At 45.2% G+C, this 12,274-nt stretch overlaps 1 protein-coding gene across 1 annotated transcript in view; it reads left to right on the forward strand.

The window, feature by feature from the left end:
- Nucleotides 1-9,755, forward strand: part of adamts10 (ADAM metallopeptidase with thrombospondin type 1 motif, 10) — a 29,995-nt gene extending 20,240 nt beyond the window's left edge. Inside the window, exons 17-24 of the mRNA XM_036521357.1 lie at nt 1,387-1,467; nt 1,960-2,123; nt 2,379-2,505; nt 3,139-3,268; nt 7,723-7,927; nt 8,766-8,942; nt 9,233-9,389; nt 9,524-9,755. Of these exons, the coding sequence (XP_036377250.1) occupies nt 1,387-1,467; nt 1,960-2,123; nt 2,379-2,505; nt 3,139-3,268; nt 7,723-7,927; nt 8,766-8,942; nt 9,233-9,389; nt 9,524-9,633 (1,151 nt within the window). The 3' untranslated portion in view covers nt 9,634-9,755. The remainder of the gene's footprint in view (nt 1-1,386; nt 1,468-1,959; nt 2,124-2,378; nt 2,506-3,138; nt 3,269-7,722; nt 7,928-8,765; nt 8,943-9,232; nt 9,390-9,523) is intronic.
- The last annotated feature ends 2,519 nt before the right edge of the window (nt 9,756-12,274 follow it).

Consider the following 12,274-nt stretch of genomic DNA (forward strand, 5'->3'; position numbering starts at 1 on the left):
GTGGCAGGGGGCGGAGTCGGGCTCACTTGGCCGGGCGGCTTGATGGCAGGCACACGTGCGGCCTGCGGCCCCAGGGCTCTGACCGCTGCTCGCTCTGAATGCTACGCCGGGCCTATTCTGGGCAAGTCCGCATCCGTGCCAGCAACTCCCCCACAAATCCTCAGAGTGGACACACCCTCCCCGCATGGTCACATTTGGGGACCGCAGTGCCCAGCTCAGACACAGCTGGCGCATGTATTTTGAGCTCAGAGTAATTTACGCCCCGCAGAACACTTACTCATGTCTGCTTTTTTTGTACCTCCCGCTTCCTTCCCCCCTCAGTCCCTCACTGTTAGGGCAGGGCAGGAGTGAGGGCAGGGGGTCGTAGATGGAACTTGTGCTGGACAGAGCGCAGGTTAAGCGGTTGGCATGCTCTACTCTGGAAACAATTGTTCCAGCTGTAATGCTAACCTTGTTGCGCTGCCAACCAATGCCACAGAGCTGAGTTGCGCTCTATTTTAAAGCGTTTGACTGATTAATATTTAGTCATATCGTCTATATCTCTGTGATTATGTTTGTTTTTAAAAGGGGGCATACTACCTCTCATGCCAAGGCCCTGTCATGATCAGATTTGTTTCAGGTCCCAAAACAGACCTGGCAGACAAAAATAACCCCTAGCCATCATCTCATTTCTTCTGTAGTGCCTTCTTTTTATTTTCTCTTTTCTCTCCCCTTATTTCCCTTCTGGTTCTTCTCCTTTCTCCATTCTCTGTCTCTCTCCCTGTCCCCCCTCCCTCTCTCTGTCCTTCCCTCTCCCTCTTTCTCTGTCTTTCCTTCCCTCCCTCTCCCTCTCTCTCCCTCTCTTTCCCTCTCTCTCTTTCTTTCCCAGTGTATCCGGCTCTGGCATGGCTGTGAGGTCACTCTGGGGTTGAGGGCCAGGGGTTTATTCCTCCTTCCCTCAGGACTCTGTTTACCGCACAGGCCCTTGATTGTTAACAGAAAAACCTCTCCTTTTTTTGCCCGACAGAAAGCCACAAGTATATCGCTCGGTTGCTGAAATTACTCACAGCGCCGACTCCTGCTCCAGCTAGAGGTCAGGAGTGAGGCCTCTCCTTTCCTCAGTGGTCGCAGCATTGGAAAGCATTATTCATTTATTTCTTTTCTTTACGGGGTTGGAGATATTTCCTGGGCTGTGGTGGCTGGCTGGACGGCTCAGCCTGGCTTCAAACATGTTCACTGTATGCTAGCAGAGCTGCAGAATGTTCCCCAGGAATTCTGTTGGAATTTGAGCGCTCTGGTTATTCCATCAGAGACCAGTGGAGTGAAACTCCACTTATTCGTCTTTCCTCCTCCAGTTTGTCACCAAACCCATTCCTCCCCCTCCCCGTGTGACATGTGTATCCCTAGGTTATGAAGAGGTGGTCAGGATTCCAAAAGGATCAGTATTCATACACATCCAGGAACTCAACGTGTCCCTCAACTATTTGGGTGAGAGAGCAGATTTTTGGCTATTCTAAAACTCCATCAATATAATTAACTACATTAATATAGCCTATTACACCCTACGTATAGGTAAGCCTGCTGTTTCTAGGGCACTTTTTGTGGTTCTCTGAATGTTGTCAATTTTCATTTAGCTACAGCAACATGAATGAATCTGTTGAAATTTTTCCTGACAAAAGATAAAATATAATCTAGAGATATTGACTAGTCGATAAATTAAAAATGAGAGATATTGAGCAGTATAATGGGAACACCCTAATTTGCCACAAATATTGAATAGTATACCAAGAACATCATAAATTGCCATCACAAGGCAGGTTGTTAAAGGCTTTGTACAACCAAGCAAACTCTCTGTTTTTATTTTCTTTTTGACTAAATCAAAATTTTAAAGGGAACAATTCACTTGACCATGTGGACTGGAATCTCAGATTAGTTGATATATGCTGGTGTCTCAATGCTCTTATCTCCTGTTGGACTCAGTGCTGAAGAGCAAAGGGGACCAGTACTTCATCAACGGGAAGCTGACCATTGACACACCGCGTAGGTTCGACATCGCCGGGACCACATTCCACTACCGCCGGCCCGCAGACGAGCCCGAGACCCTGGAGGCCCTGGGGCCCACTAACATGTCCCTCATCGTCATGGTAAAGGCTCAGAGCTGTGCGTCAGAGCGGCTCTGTGTGGCTGTGTTATCGAGCCTGTGAGTCAGATCGGTCCCGCGCTTCGAGAAATGTTTTCCATTAGTGCTGTTTTTGGAATATGCTGCCGGTTCTATCGGCGTGTTTTTTTTGGAGAGCATGTTTCGTCCAGAAAGATCCAAAAGAAAAGGAGGGAGGCGACAGGGCCGGGGCTGAGGGGAGAGGGCGAGGTGCGTCACTGACATGTGTCTGTCCGAGCAGGTCCTGGTGAGGGAGGAGAACCCAGGGATCCACTACCGCTTCAACCCCCCCTTGAACCGCAATGCACTGAGTGGATACGTCTGGCACTACACCGCCTGGTCCCGCTGCTCTGCGCTCTGTGCCGGAGGTTCTCTCTCTCTTCCTGAGCCTGGCAGCACGCGGGGCTTCCTTTTCACGCTTTACCCGTTTCTGTTTACCAGCGTGAATTTAGCATCAGTGGCACGCATCAGCAGTATCCTGCGTGGGGGTGAAATTACCTGGCGATGGGTCCAGTTGTCTTAGCAGAGCTCCACACACACACGCATACACACACACACACACGCACACACACACACACACACACACACACGGTGTGGTGCAGATCCTATGGGCAACAAAAGTGCACGGAGTTGCTCTCTGGGTTTGAAGTTAACTGCATGCATTGTCTATGTGTGTGTGTGCGTGTGTGTGTGTGAGTCTCTGTGAGCTAATGATCCATATTCGCTTCCCTGATAAGACATGATTTATTCTACCATGCTCCAAATTTGACATCTGTGTCCACAAAGCAAGTAAGCTTAGTAGGGCACACTTATAACAGCGAGGCGGGTTTGTGTTCAGGGCCAGCACGCTACACAAACCAAACTACATGGTACACAATGCCCTGCACAGTCTGCACTGATACTGCAGTCATGCCTGCCTGCATTTAGCGCTGTGCTTGGTCTGTTCTGTGATATTTAGTGTGACAGCGTGTGATGACAGGCCTCTCCTGCCCTCCCTACAGGGGTTCAGATCCAGCAGGTTGTGTGTAAGAAGCAGGCTGATCACTCTGTGGTGTACAACCACTTCTGTGACAAGAGGAGCAAGCCCAAGGAAAAGAAGAGAGCCTGCAACTCTGAGCCATGTGCGCCAACGTGAGTGCTTGTCTGTCTCCTTGCTTGTCTGACAATTTGTTTTCCTTCCATATGTACGTCTGTCTGTCTGTCTGTCTGGCTCTCTGTACTTATGTCTGTCTATCTGTCTCTCTGCCCGTCTGTCAGCTTGCCTGGCTGTTTGTATGTTGGTCCATCTGTCTGCTGGTCATGACATCTACACCTGCTGTAAATGGGAAATTTCAGCTGTGGAGAAAAGCCTTTGTCTAAGTTTGTAAGTTGGTGTATGTGTTTGTGTGTGTGCGTGCATGTGATCGAAAGAGAGAAAGAGAGGGTGTGTGTGTCCCTCTGAGAAATGCCTGGATTCCAAGAAGGGCTTGAAGTCACATTTAAGGCTGTTAATATCAATAGTATATTCTGGTTATGGAAAGGGAAACATATTTAAACATATTTAAAAAGATTACATTTTACAAGTGAACAGTCATAGCTCAGGTTTTAGATTAAATACAATCATAAAAACATTATCTCTTACCATCCTGGGGATAATATCTTTTTAGAAATAAATATTTAATTGGTCGTAAATAAAATACAGGGGACACACAACCAATATACTCTGTTCTGCTTTTTATTTATTTCTCCAAAAATGTGTTTTGGGGACCTGGTGCAAGCACAAGCCATTGGGCTTTTTTGACTTTTTGACAGATCCTGTTGACACTGGCAGCTTTTGATACAGGTAGCTTTTTCGTGGAGTTCTTCATGTTGTACCGCCTATGAGATGTTTTTTGGACAGAGTTGATTAAATGAATACCAAAAAGAGAGGAGAAAATAGTATTACTAGTATCACAGTATCACTAAAATTAGCATCAGGAAAAATCAAATGACATTTTTCACAGTTGCTTTAACAATGAAACCTTTGGATTTTCCAAATCTTCTGAAAGGTATAAGCAGCATTTAAGTTCATTGTCAAACACAATAGTAGGTTAGTTTTGAGTCTGATTGTCCAAGGTAATTAGAAGTTCATCCATAAAAGTGATTAGATGTACTGATCTGTAGGTGGTAATGGCCTGCAGCCCCAAATACCACTGTCTGATATGGCAGCACACAGTACATACAGGTAACATACAGCCAAAATAAAGGAAACACTCGAGCAAATGAGTGATACAAAGTATATTGACAGCAGGTACTCGAACCCAGGTGTGGTTCCTCAGTTAATTAAGCAATTAACATCCCATCATGCTTAGGGTCATGTATAAATATGTCAGGCAGATCCAGCCCCCCCTTATTTTTACTGCCAGAGGAAGGGATCTCTGTGACTTCGAGAGAGGGGTGATTGTTGTGCTGAATTTGACAGGGGTTTTGAGTAATGAAGACTGCTCAACTTGATGATGTTTCACAAGGAACAGTGGCTAAGGTGACGTTAGCATGGAAGTCTGAGGGAAAGACGTCATCAACTGGGGGCAGCTGTGGTCGGAAGCACATGCTCTGACCACATCCAAGCATTGGTTTGAGACGCAAGACATCTCAAGACATCTCAGACCATCTCAATCGGTAGACTACAACTATCGATATAGGGTGTAAGCAGGCAGTTTCATCAAGAACTGTCTGTCGAGAGCCTCACAGAGAGGGATACTCTGGTTAAATTGCAGTGTATAAACCCCTTATTACACCTAAAATTGCATGTTTACAAGTAAAGTGACGCAAAAAACACAGGCATTGGTCTACCGTGCAGTGGGAAAACGTTATATGGTCAGATGAGTCATCCTTCACCCTGTTCTCAACAAGTGCATGAGTGCATGTGTGGCACACACCAAAACAAACCTACAGGCCTGGGTATATATTTCCTTAGGTAAAGAGCTCTGGCGGTCTGTTATGGTACAGGGTGAATTCTCATGCCATGGTTTAGGTCCACTGAACCCCTTGGAGGACAAGGATGAGCCAAATGGCAATAAATATTCTGAATGATCACCTACTACGGTGAAGCATTTCTATCCTGATGGCGGTGGTCTGTTCCGGGATGACAATGCTCACATCCACAGGGCACAGGTACTCACTGAATGGTTTGATGAACATGATAACGACGTAGACCATATGCCATGTCCATCTCAGTCACCAGATCTCAACCCAATTAAATATTTATGGAAGATTCTGGAGCGGCTTCTTCCAATACCATCAACAAAACAAATTCTCGTAGAAGAATGTTGTCCTATCTCTCCAACAGAGTAGACACTTGTAGATTCTATGCCAAGGTGCACTGAAGCTGTTCTGGTGGCTTGTGGTGACCCAACACCCTATTAAGTCTCTTTTTGTTGGCCTTTCATTTCTTTTGGCAGTTACCTGTATGTTCAGACTGCTGTGGCCCAGCAATTGAACTATTGCATGTGGCCAATGATAATCACATCTTCGCTGCTTACCCAAGTTGAATCACTTGTCATCAATGAAGGTGAATTTGTAGTTATTTATTTGGGCATCCAACTCCATTGACAAAAGCAATATATTCAGTTGTATGTACTGTTTTCACAGCAACACTGCTGCTGTACAGAATGCACAGCTTACTGCACTTACATGCACTTGTTACTCCTACTGCATATTCGTCATTACAGCACTCGGTGGTATTCTATAATGGTGGTACTCTTACTCGAACGTATTTCGCTCACATTTCTTATCCCTTGAAGTGTTCCTTTCAAAAGGCACCAAGGAGTATTGATTGATGTTAACAATGTGCCTGGTTGGGGTGCTGATGTGGCTCGCCCCCTCCAACATTGTTGGAGCATTGTCTCTGAGTGACTGCAAGCTGGATGCCACTCTGTGTCAGAATGATATCTACTGTGGCTATCTCCTGTTACTCATTGAGGCTTTGGCCACGGTCACCACTCAGTTCTCTACTCTCACAGACTGACAGTGGAGTGTATGTTATGTGTGCCTGTCTTGCATTATAATGCTGTATAAACTCACCAAATCTCTAAACAAAATGTATGGATGATGGGAACAACAATTTATGTTTTATTGTATAAATTTGGTTGAATATGCAACCCAGTTGCCCTCATTTATGGGCTCCTGTTGATTAAGCGGTCTGATTTGGTCTGTAATAGCAGGTTTTCTTACACCTATGCTTTTGCCCGTGGCCCAAACTTGCCCTGGTTCATGGCTACAATGGGCTCCCTGTTGTCACAGCTGTTTCCAGTCTTTGATGCAGTGTTCTGAAGATTAGCAATTACGTTTCATTGCATTTTTACATGGGAAAAGCTATTTGCAGTAATGAGAAGTCATTATTGGCAGTTGCAGTTAGGTTTAATTGTTTTGAAATGAAAGGTTTTAAAAGAGTTCTGAAAGCGGCTTGTAGCTTTGTAATTTGTTTTAAAGCAATTGTAAAAAGCTGTCAGGTTGTGGAGTGTAGAGTTTCACATTTAGCGCTGTTTCAAAGTAAAATTGAAACGATGTGGCTCACTTAACACACCAAATGCCATCTCTTCCGTCCTTTGCTGCTGAACTTGTGACGTGCTCTCTGTAGTGTCAAAATGACTGAGAGCAAATCCTGCTGTATGCTTGGATTTGTGTGATGCAACTCGATCCAGTGAAATGTATTAACATGCAAAAAACACTGCCTTATTTCCCAGGTACCACGTGATGATCTTTTTCGGGAAATAGGATTCAAGTAATAGGAATAACCCGAATCCCAGACCCAAATCCTGTGTCCTTATGTGAACTATAGCCTGTCTCTTTATTTCAGAGCTGGTTTTAGTGTCAGGTGTGTGTGTGTATGTCTGTATATCTTTCTCCATTGGGGTGTACATATTAACATGTTTATAGTGTGTGTGTGTGTGTGTGAGTGAAAGAATGTGTGTGCATGTGCGGATGCCTTTCTGTATGTGTCTGTACATGTCTCTTTGAATGTTAGTGTGTGCATGTCTGTGTATGTTGTGTATATTTCTGTCATTTCTGTCATAGCCTGTGTTTCTATGGAGAGAGTATGTATGTGTGTGCATCGTACTGACCCTCTCTCTCATGGCTAGTGGTTGGGTGAGTGTGTATGTCTCACTGGCCCTCTTTCTCTTGCACACACATAGCTAGTGAGTGGGTGTGTGTTGTACTGACCCTTTCTCTCTCATAGCTGGTGGATGGGTATGTGTGTATGTGTGTGTGTGTTGTCCTGACCCTCTCTCTCTCTTTCTCTTATAGCTGGTGGGTGGGTGAGTGTGTTGTATTGACTTTCTCTCTCTCATAGCTGGTGGTCGGGTGAGTGTGTTGTATTGACTCTCTCTCTCTCATAGCTGGTGGTCGGGTGAGTGTGTTGTATTGACTCTCTCTCTCTCATAGCTGGTGGGTGGGTGAGTGTGTTGTATTGACTCTCTCTCTCTCATAGCTGGTGGGTGGGTGAGTGTGTTGTATTGACTCTCTCTCTCTCATAGCTGGTGGGTGGGTGAGTGTGTTGTATTGACTCTCTCTCTCTCATAGCTGGTGGGTGGGTGAGTGTGTTGTATTGACTCTCTCTCTCACAGCTGGTGGTCGGGTGAGTGGTCGGAGTGCAGTCGTAGCTGTAACGGGGGTCTGCGCACACGGGAGGTGCTCTGTAAGAGGAAGATCTCTCCCACTGAGGAGAAGGTCCAGGATGACAGTGCCTGCACCCCCCCACGACCTCCCCCCACTGAGCCCTGCAGCAACCACACCTGTCCCCCTGAGTGGCTGGCACTGGACTGGTCTGAGGTACCGTCACCCCCTCCATCTCAGTCACTTCCAACACTATAGCCCATCCCCTTCACATGCAGTTGCAGGCTGATATCCTCCCATAATAAACATTAGCTAGAGTGTGAAGAGTGACAACTTTGCACTAAACTCTCATCTTGAATAAATGTGGAATTGTGAGTAAAGCGAAAATTCCCACAGTTTGCCTGCAGACAGAGTCATTATATAATGACTCCTACTATCAGTTGCAACACTGACGGTTTGGTATTTGCTCTGCTTCTAGTCCTTTTTCTTTACACTTTTGTAAGTCACTGTGGGTAAGAATGTATGCTAAATGAAAAAATGTAAATGTAAATTTCACTACCTGATGCATCACTCAGAACAAGTGTAGGGAAAGTTCCTGCTTCCTGTGCAATCCACGTGGGAACAATCTAAAACACCCATTGCATCCTTTGATGGCTAAGCCCACTGCAAAAAACTGCTTCCTGCTTTGGTAGGTGAAAGGAAGGGAGGAGACCAGAGAGCTTTAGAATCGGAATCTGAATCAGACTTTATTGGCCCAGTATGCTTTTACACATACAAGGAATTTGACTCCAGTTCCAGTGTCTCTTGTAGTGCATTCACACAATGCTTTACAAAGTGAAAACAACAATACCATCCAACAGTTGTGGAACAACAAGCAACAAGAGTGGGGCAGGACACATACGTGGAATGGCGTAGAGATGGAATTTATGGAATTGAATGTAACAAAGCTGAAAGGATCGGAATGGTACTTTGAATACAGGCGACCTTCTCTTGGGGCCTGTTTCACTGTGTGCTCATCTCTCTTTCCCCATCTCTCTATGCATGTCTCTCTTAGTGCACCCCCAGCTGCGGGCCAGGCTACAGGCACCGTGTCATTCTATGCAAGAGCGGTGAGAACAGTGACACTCTGCCGGAGTCACACTGCCCCAAGAATGGCCGCCCCACCTCCAGGGTGCGCTGTAACTTGCAGCGCTGCCCACCCGCTCAGTGGGTGAGCGGACCGTGGGGAGAGGTGAGAGGAGTGGGGTCTGTCTCTGTCCACAAGTTTGACAGCCTCCACAGTAGTAACCTTCTCGAAGAAAAAAAAAGTGTACTGAAAGTAGTTGCACTATTATATTCTTGCCTTGGTATCTGCTCAGCAATAAATTACTGAGTGTGTGTGTGTCCCCTCCCCCGCCCCCCTCCCTCATTCCCCTCCCCACCATTCCCCTGGCCCTCTCAGTGACTGTCACCGGGCTCTGTCTGCTCCAAGGCTGTGTGAGCTGCGTGCTAACATGGGGCTGTCTCTCTGCTGTATCGCAGTGCTCAGCCAAGTGCGGGCTGGGCCAGCAGATGCGCTCCGTGCAGTGTCTCGCACACACCAGCCAGCCGTCCAGCGAGTGCCTGGAGGCCCAGCGCCCAGCGGCCATGCAGCAGTGCGAGAGCAAGTGTGACCTCGGCCCCACGGACAATCCCGAAGGTGAGAGGTCAAAGCGCACCGAGTCGCCTGCTCCCCGCACGTGGGGGCTCATTTACGGCCTCTCCAGCTGAATCATCATCATCATCATCATCTTCTTCTTGTTCTTTATTTTGTTTTGTTCTGTTTTTGTGCAGAATGCAAAGATGTGAACACAGTGGCGTACTGCCCCCTGGTGCTCAGGTTTAAGTTCTGCAGCCGACCATACTTCAGACAGATGTGCTGTAAGACCTGCCAAGGACACTGACTTTCCTCCTTCCTCCTCTCCTCTCCTCCCCTGCCCCTGCTGGGCAGAGACCGTCTCAGCTGCACATTCCACCGGGGGAGAGCTGTTGGGAGGGAGAGAGAGAGAGAGAGAGAAAGAGAAAGTGAATGGGAGAAAGAAAGAGTGAGAGAGACAGAGAGAGAGAGGGGGAGAGAGAGAGACTGTACTGCTGTTTACACAGGTCTTCAACTCTGGAGTGCTCTGAGACCAAATGATGTGGCACTGCTGTGAATTTCAGATGGGTTGACAATAGTTTCTTTGCATACAGTACGGCTTCACAGTGTTTGGTGCAACTACCTTTTCAGGGCCACCGGTTAATTTGCGACAATAGTCTTTCCTGTCAGTCTCTTTCACTTCCTCAATTGTTCTGTTGGTTCTCTCATTTCACTTACTCTCCAATTGTGTGCTGGATTATTACTTGCTTATTTGCAGGTATTGGTCATTGTGTACAGAAATTCTGCGTCAAACTACAGACTGCATTCTTAATTAATGCCTCTCTAAGGACAAAAGGAGTATTTCTGTATTTCTGTCATGTTTTTTGTTCCTTAGTTTCATATTGTTGTGTTATAAGGGTTTGAAGCAGTAGACAAACTACTTTTCGACTCTCATTGGTTTATTATTATAGTTTGTATGTCTAAAAGAACTGTTCACAAAACCTCACAGATGATCAGCAGTGTGGAGAGATGGATTTGCACAAATATAATGGATCTAGACCTTAATGATGCAGACACCTCTGCATTAGCCTTTGTTTCTTTTCTCCGAGGTCCCATAATTATTGCCTCCTGCAGCATCCTTCATCTTCCTAGTTTACATGCCACTGTCTTGCCACTCACATGGGCACAGTGAGGGCCCATTAACAGTCAGCGAATGTGTCTAAACTCAGTTACAATAATAACACTGTACCATCTTCTGGAAGGGTGGAAACACGAAGGCTCGCCTTATGGGAAACCAATAAAAGCTTTGAACATAAGAACATGTGCCACACGTGGCCAGTTGTTTCTGACGAGACCTCAATCCTGGGTTCGACCCACCACGCGGTGCTCCTTCGTCCAAGTGTCAAGCTTGCTGTGACTAAATCCCCCTGCATGAGGGATTTGAACATGACCCCCCCCCCTCCCCGCTCAATACTGAATACTGAGCCGCCTTTGGCAGACAGTGGTTGGGGGTTCATAGTTTCTCATTCAGTCAACCAGACCCGCAAACATTTCTGCACATCTCCTCTCGAGCTGAAGTACTGACCTTGTCCCACATGCATTTATCACTCTCACCAAAACCGCTAGCTCTTGTAATACCCAAATATTCTCATTCATAATAAAGGAGCCGCCTACAGATGATTGTGATGGGGATGGTCACCAAGCAAGATGCGCTTGTCATTTTTCCCATGGTGCTTTGGAATGGTGCTATTTCATAATTGTTGTCATTATTTTAAAAATTTTTTGTTTTGTTTTTTGTAAAACATGTAAATGGTTTGCTTGAGGTCAGTGCTAAAGACGTCCGCATGTGCCAGATAAGTCAGTGAGTCACCCTTGTAGAAAGAGAGAAAGTCTCAGATCATTTCGTAATCTTTGTGACTGTCAGTAATCAGCTGCTTACGTGGTGGAATTTATAGCCAAATATCTCAAAACTTGTATGACTGTCTGTCATCAACTTTGAAACCTATTTTACGATTCCTACTGAAAATATCTTTTCCAAGAAATTCAAACAAACATTTGTGTCATGTCAGTAATAATTGTTTACAGTATAAGCTAAGTAGATATTTTTTATTTTTCATTCTCTGTCGTACCCTGCAGGAATTAAATCCATGGTTGACCACAGCCAAATCATTTTTCTCCGAGCAAATGTGATGGGCAGTTGTATGTTGTTTTCACATACTAATAAATAGAAATATGTACTGTATGTCCAATATTATTAAAAATGCCCCTGATCCTTATGTACATCAGTTGAAACAAAATAAATAAATGAATAAATACAGAGCATTGTAAATACATGGCATGCTTTAAGTGTGGTTTACTTTCTTACAGATTTGCAACATTGTGGCGTTGTGCCATCGTGTAGCCTTTAAAAGCAGCTATTGTACATCTTAAAGCCCACAAACAGAAATATTGCAATATTTATTAGGCAAATTTTTACCACAGGTTAAATCAAACAGCACATATTCAATCATTTCAATTCAATCATAACATTTAAATGTTATGCATATTTACAACCCTGTAATTTTAGTTATTTTTTCATTACAAATTAGATATTAGAATGCTTGCTTGTTAATGTCAATCCTGTCCCCAGAGAACTGCAGGCTTTTATCACAGCCAGAAGCCTAACCGCCTTATTCCACTAATCATTGTCTTAATTAAACTCATTTATCTTCCTTCCTCTGGTTCTGAGAGGGTTTGCTGTTTGAAGATAAGTGGGAGAACCTACTGGTCTAGAGCACTGGAGCTGATCAGCACCGTTAATGGTCTTTAGTCTCTCAACACTAAGACATGCCACAAGTGGGCAGCAAAGTAACAGAGCGCACTAGACACGGGTCATTGCAATGTATATTTCAACACAAATAAATCAAAAAAGCAGAAACAATAACGCTATTATTAACCATAAGCACAGATGCACTTTTTTTAATCCAAAT

Source organism: Megalops cyprinoides, chromosome 2 (assembly GCF_013368585.1).
Source record: "Megalops cyprinoides isolate fMegCyp1 chromosome 2, fMegCyp1.pri, whole genome shotgun sequence".
Classification (NCBI taxonomy): Eukaryota; Metazoa; Chordata; class Actinopteri; order Elopiformes; family Megalopidae; genus Megalops; species Megalops cyprinoides.